This window comes from Scylla paramamosain, chromosome 2 (assembly GCF_035594125.1).
Source record: "Scylla paramamosain isolate STU-SP2022 chromosome 2, ASM3559412v1, whole genome shotgun sequence".
Classification (NCBI taxonomy): domain Eukaryota; kingdom Metazoa; phylum Arthropoda; class Malacostraca; order Decapoda; family Portunidae; genus Scylla; species Scylla paramamosain.
In genome coordinates, this window is record NC_087152.1 from 32,794,317 (window position 1) to 32,811,816 (window position 17,500).

The window sequence follows — 17,500 nt, forward strand, 5'->3', positions numbered from 1 at the left end:
CCTTTCAATTTCTGTTGCTCAGCTTGTATCTCCAAAGCTCTCAGTGCATTTTCACTGGGACAGGTAGCCTCATCCTCCTCACATAAGTATAAGGCATCATCCTTAATAACACTAGTAGCCACCAGCATTTTAATCACAGCATTCTTAATCTGAATCTTCCTTCAGCTTTTCTTACAACTTATTTCATAATGCTCCACCAAAGCAATCCACTCATCTTTCCTTAATGTACCTGCACTCAAAAAGTCTACTGATGGATTATCAATGAACTGTTGTAAGTTAGCCTGCATCTTAGTATAGTGCACGTATTCACAATTACAATAGATGGATCCTGGACAGGCCCCCAAATTTGTTACGCCACTGGGCGATCACTTACTTATGTTACACAATTATAGAGGTGAATCTATTACCTTAAACCATAAGGGCATGCCGAAACAAACAGGCATTAGAGAACAATTACATTTAATAAAAACCCAAGCAGTGTATTACAAGTAGAAACCATCAATAAGCTTCCATATGGTGTTAGCACCACCCACAGGCTATCTCCCTTCCATCTTTTCCACCATAACCCAATTCACATCGAAAATCACATCACATGGAACAATAAATAACATTCTAGCACAAAAGGTGAGCTTGTTACAATATATAAACTAGAACAATACTTATGTTTGGCAGTCATCCACAAGAGGCCAACACCTTGCCACTCCCCACTTCCAGGACACAGCTGAATCCAGTAGCCGAGCAGCAGGCTGACATGACAAGTGGTGTGATGTGGCGGGGTTAACTACAGACCTAAATTCAACCTGCTTAAATTATCCCCTTTACATATTACACATGCCAGAATAATATATGCTAAATAATCAATATAACATTATGGATAACCACTACCATTATAAGGTGTCATGTGCATGGTTATTACACACGTAATAACAAAATACAAAAACACAGGCCTGATACAGGGGTAACTTAACTAGTTAACTATAGTTAATCACCTCAATATATATATATATATATATATATATATATATATATATATATATATATATATATATATATATATATATATATATATATATATATATATATATATATATGCAAATGCACTTTTCAGTGTAGACTGTTTAGTCAGGAAAACTGTAAAGCACTGGTATCTGCTGATTGCTCTGGCAGGCACATGAGACTTTTCAGGGCTGCCAAACTGTGCAAAGAGTGGTGTTAGTGTTGGGTTCTCCTAATACCACATTGTGTCTCCTTCCCTGAGTTTAAAAAAATGCATTTGCAAAGTCAGTAAGAGGAGATATGACACGGGGCTTGGTGTTGGGATTTACTAACGTTTAAAAAAAATCGGGCCTTAGAGTTTATACCTTAGTAACACTGAACATCTATGAAAAACAATACCTTAGTAACACTGAACATCTATGAAAAACAATCTCAAATGTTTTGATTCTCCTCCTTTCCAGATTTCTATGGCAGATGGGCATTAAAGAACATATGAAGATCACATTTTATTTTTCATACAAGTTAAGGAACATTACATGTTCAAAAAGTTAAAACAGAAACCAGCAGCATTACCTATCATGTAACAATCATTTAATGGCCACTGTACCCCACAATAACAAAGATATCTGTTCATGCATTTTAAGTGAAGGAAACAATGCCTTAATATGAAAATTAAAACCTTGCAAATGCAAATTTACAGGCAGCATTTGGTCAATTTTTCCTATCATAATGATGATTGCTGCCATTAACAACCTAATAAGCTCACTTCATGGCAATATTTTTGCATTTTCTTTTACAATACCAGTATTTATAAAATGAGAATTCAACAAAAACCAGCATAAAATTTTGCATCACCATTAAAAAAATAAAAATTAACATTAGCATATAAACAAGGAAGAAAGCAGCATATGAGTTAATTGAGCACCTGCTGAGGAGTTCCTGGAATACAGCTTAGTTTGAGGCAACACTCAATCACAGTGGACTGTTTCCTCCCGAAAAAATATGAAGTTAGAAGGCTGCCCCAGACTATACAGCATGAAGTGTCACCATCAAGACTACACCAGGAAGCAAACAAAATATCAAAACAGTCCACCAATTCATTTGTAAAAAAAATAAAAAATAAATAAATAAATGAATAATAATAAACAAATTAAATAAATAAAAAAAATAAAAATATATGAAATAAAAAAAATATATAAAAAATATAAAGTGTGCATTTGTGGAATAAGCAGTAGACATTAATATGCTAAAAAAAAAAAAAAAAAAAAAAAAAAAAAAAAAAATCTTGAAAGAAGCCACTAAAGTCTAAAGGGGGAACATAACTTATCACAGCCTTGTTCATTTAAAATTGTGGCAACACTTGCCCTCACCAATAATGAAATTGAACATTTTGTATTCCTGCCTTTGTTGGCACCCACAGGGACAGAAGCAGCCTTGCTCTGTCTCAATACTCACTGTAACTATTGCTAGATATGACGACTGACACATCAATTTTCAACTTATCTGGCTACATGAAATATTAGCAGGGCAGGTTTTACTCTGGAAAAAAATATATCCTTCATATTAATTATATAAATACATTATTGTACAATGAGTTATCCTATATACACTAACAATGCCCTCAGCTGCATTATTTCCAAATATAAAAACAAGAAATGCAGCACATTGTTAACTCCTGTCAATCAACACTGATGATATCCTCCTTGTCCTTTTTATGAAGATAGCTTTGCACACTATTATGGGCATAAAATTGCATTTACAAAATTTTTGTCATTTTCAATCATAGCCGTAAACTGCTTGGACATCATACTCAAGTTCCCAGTTACCTAAGTAACATACTGACCAGAGAGACAGGTTGTTGTTTTTGTTGATTTTGTACATCATATATCCCTACAGACTGTGAAAAAGAGAACTTTCTATAGTAACAACCAGCGTAGTTACAAAAACAAACGATGGTTTGTTGCATCTTTTGTAACCAGCAAGATGAGATGGACCTAACAGGAGACAGTAAGTACTTGCTGTAAGACAATTACCATCCCAATGCTGCTGCTTTCAAATTTCTCATGTCATAATAACGAATCATATTCTTTACATCCTTAGCCTGCTTTCTTATTTACTGCTGTGTGAAGTTCTTTTGTGGCTAGTTCCTGCCTCTGATTCACTGGAGCTGGAGCCTTCCTCTCCCTTTGTTTGTCTGTAGAAAATTGCAACAGCAAGAAAATTGTTAGACAATGCAACATACATAAGATGGACTAAATGTAATGTTTTGAATCTGAAAGAGAAATAAAAAGACATTAAAGCATTGATACAGCAAACACTGAATATGGTGAACCTTTTTGGCCAATCAAACAACACAAGCCTCACACTTAATAAACATTAAATTACAATAAGTGGCAGACAGTCACTAAAAATCTGAGTGATATGAGAATGCAAGGAAGTTGTTACTGGGCATGGCTCATGTGTATCCTTCAATGGTCCCACCATCCTGGGGTGTTTGAATATATATTGCTGAAAAATTCACCTTTATGCAACAACCTGAATTTTCTGATGGAGAAAGTGAACTTTCAAATATAATCTGGCCCTTCCCCTGTGAATTAATTATTTCAAGGGCTTACTTACTGTCTTTACATACTCATATATAAGCTACTTTGTAAAGCTTGTAATCACTGAGCTACAGAAATTTAGATTATGGTAAATACTTCTGTACTTTCCATCTTTCAATTTACAGTCTCATCCCCGACTTCCTCCAGAAACATCCTACAAGGAGACAGCCAGACCAGAAGAGCCTCCACCTCTCCCTACCACATCAGAGGCTCCAGAGAAAGGTTAGGGCACATAGGATAGATGGGAAGGTGTTAGGCTGGATAAGGTCATGGCTAAGCAGTAGGCAACAGAATTGTAATAAATGGCTCTAAATCCAAGTGGGGTAAGGTAATTAGTGGGATGCCACAGGGATCAGTATTAGGGCCATTGTTGTTTTTAATAAATATTAATGACTTGGATAGTGGAATTAGTAGTGATGTTAGTAAATTTGCAGATGACACTAAGATAGGTAGATTAAGTAGGTCAGAATTTAGATAGGATGAATGAATGGATGGACAGATGGCAAATGCAGTTTAATATCAACAAATGCAAAGCACTTAGTGTAGGTAGAGGAAACCCACACAGTAGGTACACAATAAACAATGAAACTCTGGTAGGTTCAGGCTATGAAAAAGATTTAAGAGTTATAGTTAACTCTGAACTCCATCCAAGAAAGCAATGCATAGAGGCCAGAAACAGGGCAAATAGGGTATTAGAATTAATTTTTAGGAGTGTCAAAGGTAGAAGGCCCAAAGTAATATTAAAGTTATATTTGGCACTGGTCAGACCTCATCTAGACTATGCTGTGCAGTTTTGGTCCCCACATTACAGGAAGGATATAGGACAAAGGAGAATAACTAAAAGGATACAGGGGATGAGGAGTATTCCTTGTGAGGTGAGACTGAAGCTGTTAAATTTAAATTCTTCAGAGAGACATAGGTTAAGGGGGATAGAAGTCTGATAGAAGTCTTTTAGTGGTATAAGGGTTATAACAAGGAGGACATAAGCAAAATTCTTAGGATCAAAAACCAGGACAGAACAAGAAATAATGGGTTCAAGCTTGAAAATTTAGGTTTCAGAAAGAGAAAGAGATAGGAAGAAATTGGTTCTCAAATAGAGTGGTAGATGAATGGAATGGACTCAGTAATCAAGTTGTTAGTGGTAAGAAATTAGGGAGCTTTAAGAGAAGATTAGATGGATTTATGGATGGAATGATAGGTGGAAATAGGTAGGTATATTTCATACAGGGACTGATGGCTTCTTGTAGCTTCCCTTATTTCTTATGTTCTATCAAAACAGTCTCTCTTTGCTTGTCCAAGCTCTCACCATCTATTAATACTTCTTTCTCTCAGTGTAGTGAAACTAACATTTATTTTTCACCACTTTCATCATGATGGTAGTGAGCTCCTTTCATTTTTGTATTCTCTCTCAATAGTCTACATTGTACCAAATGGTAAGTGTCTAGCAACTGACTCAACAATGCTACATTATTTTTTTCTAAACTACATTACTTTTTTCAAAAAAGTTATAGAGATGAAGAAGTATAGCTTTAAAATGCTTTTTAGAATCAGCTGGACACTTTAAAACATGCATTGGGTGGCTAGTTCATACTGGACATAATCCTTTGGCTGTCAGGACATGTCTAAGGCCTACTAGAGCAATAGAGATATTCTAGATTCAAGACATGACTGGCTGAAGTACTGAAATTGCTGGCTTTGTTTCTAGGGCACTGAGATGTTTAAGCTTAACCACTGGGCATTAGTTATTCCCAATATACTGTAAGCATGATTTAATTAATCTCTGCCAGCTGGGTTTGTGTGCATACAGTCATCCCTCCAATATCCTAACATTCAATAATAGGACTCATTAATATCTGACATAACCATGTCTGGATAATAAATGAAAGACAATTATCTGGACATCCACACACTCTGGTGTGGTGCTGCAGTGCTGTGCTGCAGATGTGGCATATTATGTTTTCACAGTGTGGTGGCACCATAATCTTTGATATAATCTTTGGCTGCAGACAGCATCACCACATAATGTGACACTGGCCATAGTGAGACATCTCTCACTTATTTGTGTGCATCTTCACAATGCATCAGTGCTGTTGTGCGTGCCGCATATTGTTACCACAGCCTTTCTCTCCCTCTCTCACAGTCGCAGGCAATCCAGCATGACTTGTGTTTTAGTAAACAGATAGTTTATCCACATAAAATAATCTATACATTCAGTTATGTGAACTGTACATGGAGAAACATATACAATACATAACATAAAAAATTAGGTTTACTATCTACAGATATGCTGTATATATTTGTAGTAATTTTTCAATGAGTAACATTTCTTGGATTTGCTGTTTTACACTCCTGTATAACCACAACTCTTCCCTGTTTTTGCTGACCACTTGTCATGTTCACATCTCTGCTGTTGTGTCACCTGTTGCTTTTTACCATGAAGTAAAGTAGGCTTGCTTTCACAGCTAAGAATAATTTTTTTTATTAAATGTTATCATATGAAATTAATAAATTTGACATTTGTTTTCCCTACTTTGAGGCTTCACCCAACACAATGCACATACACAAAATATGTGCCATATATCCCAGAATATAATTCAACATATGAGGCCTAAAAATATCTCTCTGAAACCAGGGGTTGACTTGTACAAAGAATATAAAGTGTGAATCTTTGTCATTGAGGGGCAAACAAATGAAACTGCCTGCCTAACACTTGTTGCTCATCACCTACCATGACTCTCACAGCCCACCACAATTATTACTAAATGAAACTCACATTTGATTTGCTAAGTATATATAACATAAAGATTATAATAATATTGATGATTTTACTCAAACAGTGAAGTAAAAATGTACAGCCTGGCAAACCTGCCATTCAAACCAGTTGATGAGGTTTAACCCTTTGACTGCTGTTTGGTACTTATTTCCTTAATTACTAATCACTCTGGGATATCTTTACTTGTTCTACAGCCACCTTCAGCCTTTAAACTGGGTAGAAATTGCAAAATGTGTTCTTTTTCATCTCAAACTTTTTGTAAATGCTTACAAAAATTTTATGCACTGCTTCTGGTTAACACTCACTATACACCACTTACTGTAATTCCTGCAGTCCAGCATTTTTATTTCCTACCACAGGGATTACTGTACAATATCATTATGGTTTACACATACTACATAACAGCAGTAGAAATCCTGCCAGCATCACCAACACCTAGTTGCCAGCTTTTGAATTAATGTAAATATTTGTTAAGCTGCTGTATATTCATGAGATACCATAGTTTTTTTCTTTTAATACAATAGGACTGGGGATATAGTGCTGCCTTATTTTTTGCAGTCATCTTATCTGGCACTTATAGGCCTAAACCTAAATTACACCTCAGGATTTTAAGGTCAACTTATGTGCCAGATCGACTTGTATGCCAGCGTATACAGTAGATAACCTTGAAAATGTCATTATGTGTTGTGGCGCCTCTCTGTAATGTTGCATCTCTTGCTATTTTCTAACACTATTTTCATGCTAACTGCTCTTCTGATCTTGCTAACTGCATGCCTCCCCTCCTCCCGTGGCCTAGCTGCACAACACTCTTCTTTCTCTCACCCCTATTCTGTCCACCTCTCTAATGCAAGAGTTAACCAGTATTCTCAATCATTCATTCCTTTCTCTGGTAAACTCTGAAACTCCTTGCCTGCTTCTGTATTTCCACCTTCCTATGACTTGAATTCCTTCAAGAGGGAGGTTTCAAGACACTTACCCTTCAATTTTTGACTACCACTTTGGACCCTGTTCTGAGACTGGCATCTCCATGGTTTTTTTTTTTTACTTGGATTTTTGTTGCCTTTGGCCAGTGTCCCTCCTAAAAAAAAAAAATAATAAAAAAAAAATAAAAAATACACACACACACACACAGTAAATTATGGATGGACATACCACTTAGTAAATGATTATATTCTTTTCCCCAGGACTGATACCTAGCCCTTCTCGGCTGTACTAAACACTAGGCTTTGCGGTGTGTATCCTCATGGTGTCTTAACATGGATCCCCAAGTTGTCTAGGCACCTCTGATTGCTTGTTGTAGACAATGGCACCCTTGGAATAATACATCAACAACCTACTTAAGATTGGTTTGAAAATCAGTCTCTGATCCTAGCATAATATCTCAACAAGCCATGAAGCACCATAAGAACATAAGAAATAAGGGAAGCTGCAAGAAGCGACCAGGCTTACACGTGGCAGTCCCTGTATGAAATATACCTATCTATTTCTATCTATTATCCCCATCCATAAATCTATCTAATCTCTTAAGGCTCTCTAGTGTCCTAGCACTAACAACATGATTACTGAGTCTGTTCCACTCATCTACCACTCTATTTGAGAACCAATTTTTTCCTATCTCCTTCCTAAACTTAAATTTTTCAAGCTTGAACACATTATTTCTTGTTCTACCCTGGTTGCTGATCCTAAGAATTTTGCTTACATCTCCCTTGTTATAACCCTTATACCACTTAAAGACTCCTATCAGGTCCCCTCTTAACCTACATCTCTCTAAAGAATGTAAATTTAACAAGTTCAATCTCGCCTTGTAAGGAATACTCCTCATCCCCTGTATCCTTTTAGTCATTCTCCTCTGTACTGATTCTAATAGACCTATATCTTTCCTGTAATGTGGGGACCAGAACTGCACAGCGTAGTCTAGTGCTGCCAAGTATAACTTTAATATTACTTCCGGCCTTCTACTTTTAACACTCCTAAAAATGAATCCTAATACCCTATTTGCCCTGTTCCTGGCCTCTATGCATTGTTTCCCTAGACGGAGTTCAGAGCTAACTATAACTCCTAAATCTTTCTCGTACCCTGTACCTACCAGAGTTTGGTTGTTTAATGTGTACCTACTGTGTGGGTTTCTTCTACCTACACTAAGTACTTTGCATTTATTGATATTAAATTGCATTTGCCATCTATCCGTCCATTCATTCATTCTATTTAAATCTGCCTGCAAGGCAATGGCATCCAATTCTGACCTAACTAATCGACCTATCTTTGTGTCATTTGCAAATTTACTAACATCACTGCTAATTCCACTATCCAAGTCACTGATATATATTAGAAATAACAATGGCCCTAATACTGATCCCTGTGGCACACCACTAATTACATGACCCCACTCAGATTTCAAGCCGTTTATTACAATTCTTTGTTGCCTGTCGCTAAGCCATGACCCTATCCAGCCTAGCCCTATCCAGTTGCTGATAATATTGCCATGGCAAAATTCTTTGTCATCTGGGCTTTCTACAATCACAATTGTCACGGCATGTTTTCAAGCTGTTCTTTTGTAGGCCAGTTGGTTGGCTAATAGCCAGAAGAACTACCACACAATTACTTTGAACTCAAGAGGAATAAACCATACCAACTGTTTCCATTACAGTTAAATGAAGCAGGTCATGGTTGTACTGTCATGGTATACAAGACCAACAAATTCACCTTAAGTCACAAATGTCACTTTAAAATTTCTTGCCTAGAACCCTCACAGTGTTCTGATATGCTAGTGTGGGAAAACACCACAGCATTAAGTACACAGATACTAACTAGATATAAAATTTCACTTCATCCTCAATGACTTTCTAATCCTTTACACTGCTTCTCTCACTATCAGAAATATCAGTTGTGGTGAACTATCTTAATATAAGACCCACCAATTTAATTGGATGTGAAAAGTATTTTCATACTGCAAGTTTACAAGGGACAAGTGATCACCCAAACCATTTCATCTACTCACTTTGCAGTCCTTCCTGCAGCAAGGGGAGAAGAAAAAAGGAACTTGATGGCCTCATTTGTCAGGTTTTCCAGTGCTGAAACATTTATCTATTGTTATTGGGAAATGCAATGTCTACTTTTGAAGAAGAAAAAAAAATAAATAAATAAATAAAATAAAATAAAAAAATAAATAAAAAAATGAAAAATAAATAAAAAATAAAAATAAAAAAGAAATAGGTAACAAAAATGAATAAATAGAATAAAATACAAATAAATTATAAAAAATAATAAATCTTGTAAAATATTTTAGAATCTAGCTAAATAGCTCAAAATAATATTATCTTAACCTGAATATTCTAAGGGCTTTCTCAAGGGAGTTGATGGTAGACTAAAGCTTCCCATCCACTATATACTTTCCACTCCAAGGTTTCAATTTCTCATTCTTCATTCAAAAATCTATTTCATGTATTTAACTTTCATCTTAATGAATGGTATTTCACTCCAAACAACTTTCTTTTATGGATCTTGATTTTCTGATAAAAGCACTGCCATCAACAAAAAATACAATGGCAAAAACTATCCTAAAGTGTTTGCATTATTCCCTCTGTTCATAGAACTAACAAGCATTACCTTGTGTAGCAGTGATGTATCTATCACACCAGTGAATCTAATTTTAATCTGGTATAACTTAACTCTGATTCAGCTAGAAGCTACCATATATGCCTCCAACATCATATATTCTCAATTACAATATTCCTGATCAAAGCATACACTGATGGTGGAAAATTACTTATATGAAACAAGATGCAGGACAGTTTCAAAGGGCAAAAAGAAAAATTACACAGCAAACACCAAAAAGTATCTAAATGCACTATATAGGAGGATAGAAAACTAGATAAATGAGAATGAGTACTGGCAACACTTGACAATTACCACACCATATACCACAACACATTGTGTCACCCTGAAGTAAGTATAGTATGTTAGCTGGCTTGCATCATGCACTGGTGAAGTATCCTCCTCTTCCAAATAAATTTCATTTACTATCCTGGATACACAAGTTGACACAAATTCATCATGTCCTCCAATATAGTTATCTGCTGATGATCTGTTTTGCCCCTAAACCTTAAAACAAATCTGGGTTATGAATGTATACTGAAAGAAATGCATAGTGATTTTTTAACATTTTGGGAATACAAATGAGAACAATATGGATCCTTAAGTACATATTAGGCATATGTATAGCTGCAACAGATAACTGTACAAGTGATGCCAGTCTCATAGTTCACTAATATACTACACTAGCCTCAAACTAGATAGCAGAACACAAGTTTGCAAAACAAAATTTTTTTTTTTATATCTAACTACAAATCAGATTTAAGTAAGACTTCCCACAGCAGAAATGTTTGTTTCACTCTAGTGAAACAAAGTTGAAACATGAAAGGTGTGTGTTTAAGGTATGATGTGTTTAGGAATTTCCTTTGAGCTTCCATTATAAAAAAAAAAAAAAAAAAAAACTTTCCTGTCTATTTGGTGTTTTCCTTAAGACTTACCCCGATTTTCCCTCTTGCTGCTGACTGCTTTTGGCTTGGCAAACTTGAATTGAGGTGGAACAGTTGTAGCAGTCTCCTTCAAGCTGTCCTTGACATCAGACTCCATTTCTGTTTTGCTCTCTAGTATTTCCTGGATAACTTTTTCATCTCCCATTCCTTTAAGCAATTTCTTTTCCTCTGGTTTTGTCCCTGATAGTTCCTCCCCAACTAACTGCCTTTCTTCCCCTGAGTCTAATACTAGGTGTGTGGTGGTGTCACTGGATGGCCTCCGTTTTGATGAGAGAGCCCTTGTGGTAGTGGTGAGCATATTACTTTCTTCTGGAGAAAGGAAAGTTAAGCTGTACAAAATAAAATAAACTGAGTACAAATATCTACTGTCAAGCACAAGCTTTAAAAAAAAGGGAGACAGAAAAAAAAATACAATCTGTATCTGATGCCCTGTTCCTGGAAACAACTCCCAAGTGATAGCCATGACAGAAGCATCTCCATTTGTTTCTGTCCCAATATTCACTTTTTACATGCTTTAATCCCCTTCCCCCCTCTCTAGAGCTCTTTCACATACTCTGATTTACCATCTTCACATTATATATATATATATATATATATATATATATATATATATATATATATATATATATATATATATATATATATATATATATATATATATATATATGAGGCATTGGCCAAAGGAGCAAAAAACAGAGGCCCACTGAAATACCATTTCTAAAAGAGATGTCAAAAGGATCATCCAGAATTGGAGGATATACTCAAATCTTTACTATTATGATGTATTGGTGGTGCTGTTGTAAAAGAATGACACCATTAGTGAAGAACCAATGGAAATACTGCTGACCTTTGTTGAATGCTAATTTGCTGATCATGAAATCCAGAACTGCACAAATATTCATAAATCTGTTGTCTGAAATAATATGGATTTGCAACTACATGAACCACTTTTCTAAGTTATGATGATCAGAGTTAAGATAGTTTCAACTTAGAGAGAGAGAGAGAGAGAGAGAGAGAGAGAAAAAAAAAAAAAAAAAAAAAAAAAAAAAAAAAAAGCATCGCATTTCACTATTATCATAATGCACCTTCATTGATCACTGTGAACAAACTAACACAACGGTGTAACTGCAAAGCTTTCCTGTAATTTTACTGTCAAATGTCTGATCCACTCTATTTTTTTTGTTTCCCTAAACCATCCAAAGTCATAAACCTTCCCTTTAATTACACTAAACCTTGATGAGTCGGAGCCAAATATCTCAGATACCGGATAAGTGCCCTTAAATATGTGTTAGATATCTTTAACTGTCAACCAACCCTGTCAATTATATGGAGGAAGTTGGACACTGATGCAGTTGGATAGATCCCTGATATATTGGATTGTTCTCTGAGACATATGGGGAAGTTGGACACTCAGATAGGCATCGGATACGTCTCTAATGTATGTGCTATTTTACTGTGCAGCATCACATCTTATCAAATGAGGAATAAGAGAAAATAATGACTGACTAAGATGAACTTTGGTTTTAGCACAATTACAAGAACAGAAGACATTGCAGTGAGGTGCATGGTGGTGCTGAAAGAGGCGAGTGTGGAGGACACTGTGATGTAGTCAATGCTGCCAGTGCTTAAGAAAAAATGTTCAAGATGTGCATCAGAAAAGATGGATACATATTTAATATTTAAAAAAATACATAATTTAAATATAAAATATGAATTTTTTGCCCTATAAAGCATATAATGCACAACCACCTAGTGTTTACAATAGTATGCACTGGAAAATGCCCACCCTCTGTACGGGCTTTGTCCTGCTGCATCATGCACAACTGGTGTTCCTGCCTGACTCCTGCTGTGTTTGGTGGTCTTCATGATGGCTTTTAAGGCAACGTTCAGTTTTCCCCTCATAACCTGAATTTCCAGATATCACAGTTTGGTGTTCACCCCAATTAATCCGACTTAGGTGGGATATACTGTACTCCCATCAATTTTTTCATTCAAGACCCTCTTCCACACAATGTGTGACATCAAAATAATTCAAACTTTCTAAATTTTACCCTTATATTTTTCATCTGCTGCTGTCCACAATGCCTTGCCAAAAATGTCTTCTCCCTCTTAAGACAACTTGCAACAACCATTCCTCACTTCCATCTTTCTACCCATTTACACTGGAACTTATATTCTTAACTGACTCATTCAACTTTCATACTCTTCAGTGTACTCAGTGTGACATAATTTGTGTTGCTTGAATGATGCATGAATGTGTTGTCCAGTTCACTGGACAACAGTTTTCCTATGGCCACATTATTTCTTTAGTACGGAAGTATCTTATCCTCATCTTACACAGATTGGGAAGTTTCATTAATATGATGATGGAGATGAATGTAAAATGCCAGTAACATGTCACAGAAACTTGTACAAATGCAAACATCCTTTTCCTCCACATGCTTCATCACCTTACTACCTATCCTTCATAAAATTAAGTGTTAGGTTCATATTAAGAAAAAATTAATTAAAAATTACCATTTCATGAAAATATGTTTTTTTCCCCTATGATATGCTTGATGTTGCAGAACACATTTGTCACCCTAATTCTTTTTTTTTTTTTCATGCAGTTTTACTTTCATGTTACTGAGAGTTTTGAGATAGTACACAAGCAAAGCAACACAGCTCCCTTAACCCAGAAAGCATAAATACAAGCAATGAGAAAGAGAAGCATATAAGCAGAGATCTGACAGAAATAAGCAATGTATGGATGAGTATCGGGGGTGAAACAGTAGGATGTTAATGTATGAAGCAAATTTGAATAAGTGTGCAGGTCTGAACAGGATAATGAAGGCCTACTGACAGCAGAACCAAACTGGTGTATGGCGCTTTGTGAATGTTGAGCTTATCAAATGAAATCAGGCAAGGGTTAGTTACAGAAATGCTTAAAGCAGCTGGGCACGTAGGATTGAGATTAATTTCTGATTTGATTTATGTTACCATGTACAAATTAGATATGTTGATTAATAAGCATAATTTTTCTGTGTATGGAAGAAAATGTAATGCTTAGAACAGGGATGTAAATAGTTAGGTAGGTAATGAAGTTATTGGAAAGCTTTTGTGTATATGGGGCAAAATTAGCAAAGATGATGTGCAGTTTGGTCTTAGATAAGAGAGCGAGATCAGTGATACAATCAATATTAATTCTGCAGCAGATACAAAAATAATTAGAAATAATGAAATCAATATACAATTTCCATACAATAAGAATGTCATTTTAACTTTTAGAAATCCAGCCATTGTACATTGTATTTTAAAACAGTAACATTTACTAAAATGATAAGCAAGCAACAACATTACCATGCTTCTTTAAAAAAATAGAATAAAATAAAACAAATAAATAAAAAAACTGAATGCCAGCAGTCTTGCTTTCTGTGGAAGAAGCCTAATTCTGAAATACTATATGAAATATAGATGCATGGTTAGAACTGATACTTTAATTTCAATTTTGAAATCCTTTAATTTTCATGAGATTTATGCAATATAAGGAATCAGCTGCAGAAACATGGAGACCCCATATGTAAACAACTGTAGGACAAATGAGTTGAGTGCACTGCAATGACCCAGGGGCTGAGATGATTATTATTTAGCCTTCAGCAATGTGTGTGTGTGTGTGTGTGTGTGTATACGTGTTTTACCTTAGCTACTCTAGCTACTCCTTTACATACATCAATCTGGTATGAAGATGGTAAATAACATGATGAATGAGAGAAATGCAAAAATACAGGCATATTGTCAATGGAAAAGGTACAAATGAAGACATCTTTTAACAGCCACCTTGGAAGTGTTTCAGGAACAAGGCACCAACAATACAAGCAAATCAGAGGTGGTCAAGATAGGCAATAACACATAACCAGACTGACCTTTATTCTTCTCCTTATCCTGGCCAGCTTTCAGGTTCACCTTGCCTGAGCCACTCTCCATTTCCACCTCTGCTTCCTGATCATCATTTCCCAGTAGTATTACTGGAGAAGATGGGGATCCTGACTTTACCTTCCTTCTGCTTCTTTTGACATGATGAGGGCTTTCCTCCATCAAATCCATGAAGTTGGCTGCCTCATCTGTTAAGTAAACGAATGACAAAAATGCTAAGTGTGTGTGTTTTGAGTATCTGGGAATAAAAGAAAAAAGAGTAATGGTAGTGATCTTGAGATGCTTTGCATTAATGATTTCCAATATTTTTCATTGAGACTAAACCTATCATTTGCCAACCAACTGTATTACCTTCCTTTAATTTATCCAGACACCTAATAATAACTTTCACTTGGACCACTTCAACAAAGCTGGGTAGTAGTACATTGACTGACATTTAAAATACCCCAAACCTGGACACATGTATGACTTGAAGCCATTTCTACAATATCCATATTAAGCCAACCCTTCAAGACACACACACACACACACACACACACACACACACACACACACACACACACACACACACACACACACACACACATTTTAGGGATTTTTGTGAAACTTGCTGTTGCCTCAGACATATCAAAAGCATTTCATAGAGTCTGGCACAAAGCTTTTATTTCCAAACTATCCTCCTACAGCTTCTATCCTCTCTGTAACCTTATCTCTTGCAAGGCGACAGGGTAGAATCAAAAGCATTTTGTTTTATTAACTCCTCAAACTGACTGTCTTCAGCCTTTCTCACTAATGCAATGCTGCACCTCTTGCTTTTTTCTACCACTATTTTCATGATGACTGCTCTTCTGGTCTTGCTAACTGCATGCCTCCACTCCTCCTGCAGCTTCACTGCAGAAGACTTTCTACTTTCTCTCACCCCTATTCTGTCCACCTCTCTAATGTAAGAATTAACCAGTATTCTCAGTTACTCATTCCTTTTTTCTGGTAAACTCTGGAACTCCCTGCTTATTTCTGTATTTCCTCTTTCCTGACTTTAACTTTTCAAGAGGGAGCTCTTAAGACACCTGTCCTCTGTTTTTTGATAACTGGCACTCCAGTTTTTGTTGCCCTTGACCAGTGCCCCTCTTATATATATATATATATATATATATATATATATATATATATATATATATATATATATATATATATATATATATATATATATATATATATATATATACAGTAAAATCCCTCTTATCCGGCATCAACGGGACCGCCGACATGCCGGATACTTGAATATTGCCGGATACTTGAATAGAAGTGAAATTATGTCCACAATCACCACCCTACACTCACGCATCTTACCATAACAAAGATCAGCTAATCTTAATCAGCAGCTTAAGTGTAAGCACAACACGCTTCCTCTTTTCTACAACTTTAGGCATGATGAAGGCATCAGGCGATAAACAGTGCACACGTGGGACTGAGTCACTGAGTAAACACAGTGCAGTGGGCCGCGGGTGGTGAGAAGCAGTGTGCTCTGGTGGCGAGGGGACAAAGTATGCCTCGCGCGGGAATTTTAATCAATTTTATGAGTACACATTGATTTTTTATTGATCTTAAGGCTCGGGGAAAAATGTGCCGGATACTTGAAGCTGCCGGATACTCGAATGCCGGATGAGAGGGATTTTACTGTATATATATATATATATATATATATATATATATATATATATATATATATATATATATATATATATATATATATATATATATATATGATACACAACACACACACACACAAGGCTCACCAGAAAGTGTGTAAAGCTTCATAGATCTGGACTTTCGCTGGTTTTTGTCTGAATGAAGAGACCCGACAGCTGAAGCACGAACCACACGACGGCTTTTCCTCTTCTTTGAGGCCTGCTTGCTCTCATGATCTTCGTCTTTGGCTTGCAGCTGCTTCCTCCTGGTTGGCCTGTCATCTCCTTCACTACTCTCAGAGTCTGAGGAGATGGAGAAAGGAGAAGGAATGTTGTGACTGATAAAATCCTTTAATTTTCTGAACTATAGCTCGATTGATTCCTAATCCAGAGCTCCACTAATGCTACTGGTTTAATTTTATTTTCCTAACTAGTGTTATAACTTCCTTTCTCTTCTCTAGTTTTAATTCTGATTCTGCAGTTTCTAGCTTGATCCTTCACTCCCATTGTTTCTCCAGTAGGTTAATTCTACTCTTATCAGGATCTAGCTAGACTTTTTTGCTCTACCTTGTTACTTTTCTAGTTCATTCTTTACTTGTTAAAGACTTTGAGTTTGATATGTCACATCCATTGCTTCTCTAATTTGGTCAGTAATTTTTACTACTCCTGGTTTATTTAACAATAAAACATTTTTCACCCTAAAGAGTTTCTATAACATCAATAAGTTTGTCCTTTTAGGTTACCAGAACAATCTGAAGTGCAAGAATCATATACTGGTATAACGTTACATGTGGCTAAAATGAAGATGACAATAGAAATTAAAGAGGCAATAGAATGTGAGAAATCCTGTGAGCTCACTATATCAGACAGAACTCTTAACCTCAACAAACACTTACAAGGTAAATTTACTAAAAAGCAAAGTAAATGTGTTCCCTGCTTGTGGTGCTACAAAGACCTTATCTAGTGATGCAGCTCCACACAATCATCAAA

General features: G+C 35.9%; 1 protein-coding gene across 1 annotated transcript in view; it reads right to left on the bottom strand.

The window, feature by feature from the left end:
• Positions 1–1,489: 1,489 nt before the first annotated feature.
• The window catches only part of LOC135113771 (protein ELYS-like), a 66,601-nt gene continuing 50,590 nt past the window's right edge, over positions 1,490–17,500 (bottom strand). Inside the window, 5 exon segments of the mRNA XM_064029357.1 lie at positions 1,490–3,190; positions 9,371–9,443; positions 10,902–11,219; positions 14,813–15,010; positions 16,619–16,813. Of these exon segments, the coding sequence (XP_063885427.1) occupies positions 3,106–3,190; positions 9,371–9,443; positions 10,902–11,219; positions 14,813–15,010; positions 16,619–16,813 (869 nt within the window). The 3' untranslated portion in view covers positions 1,490–3,105.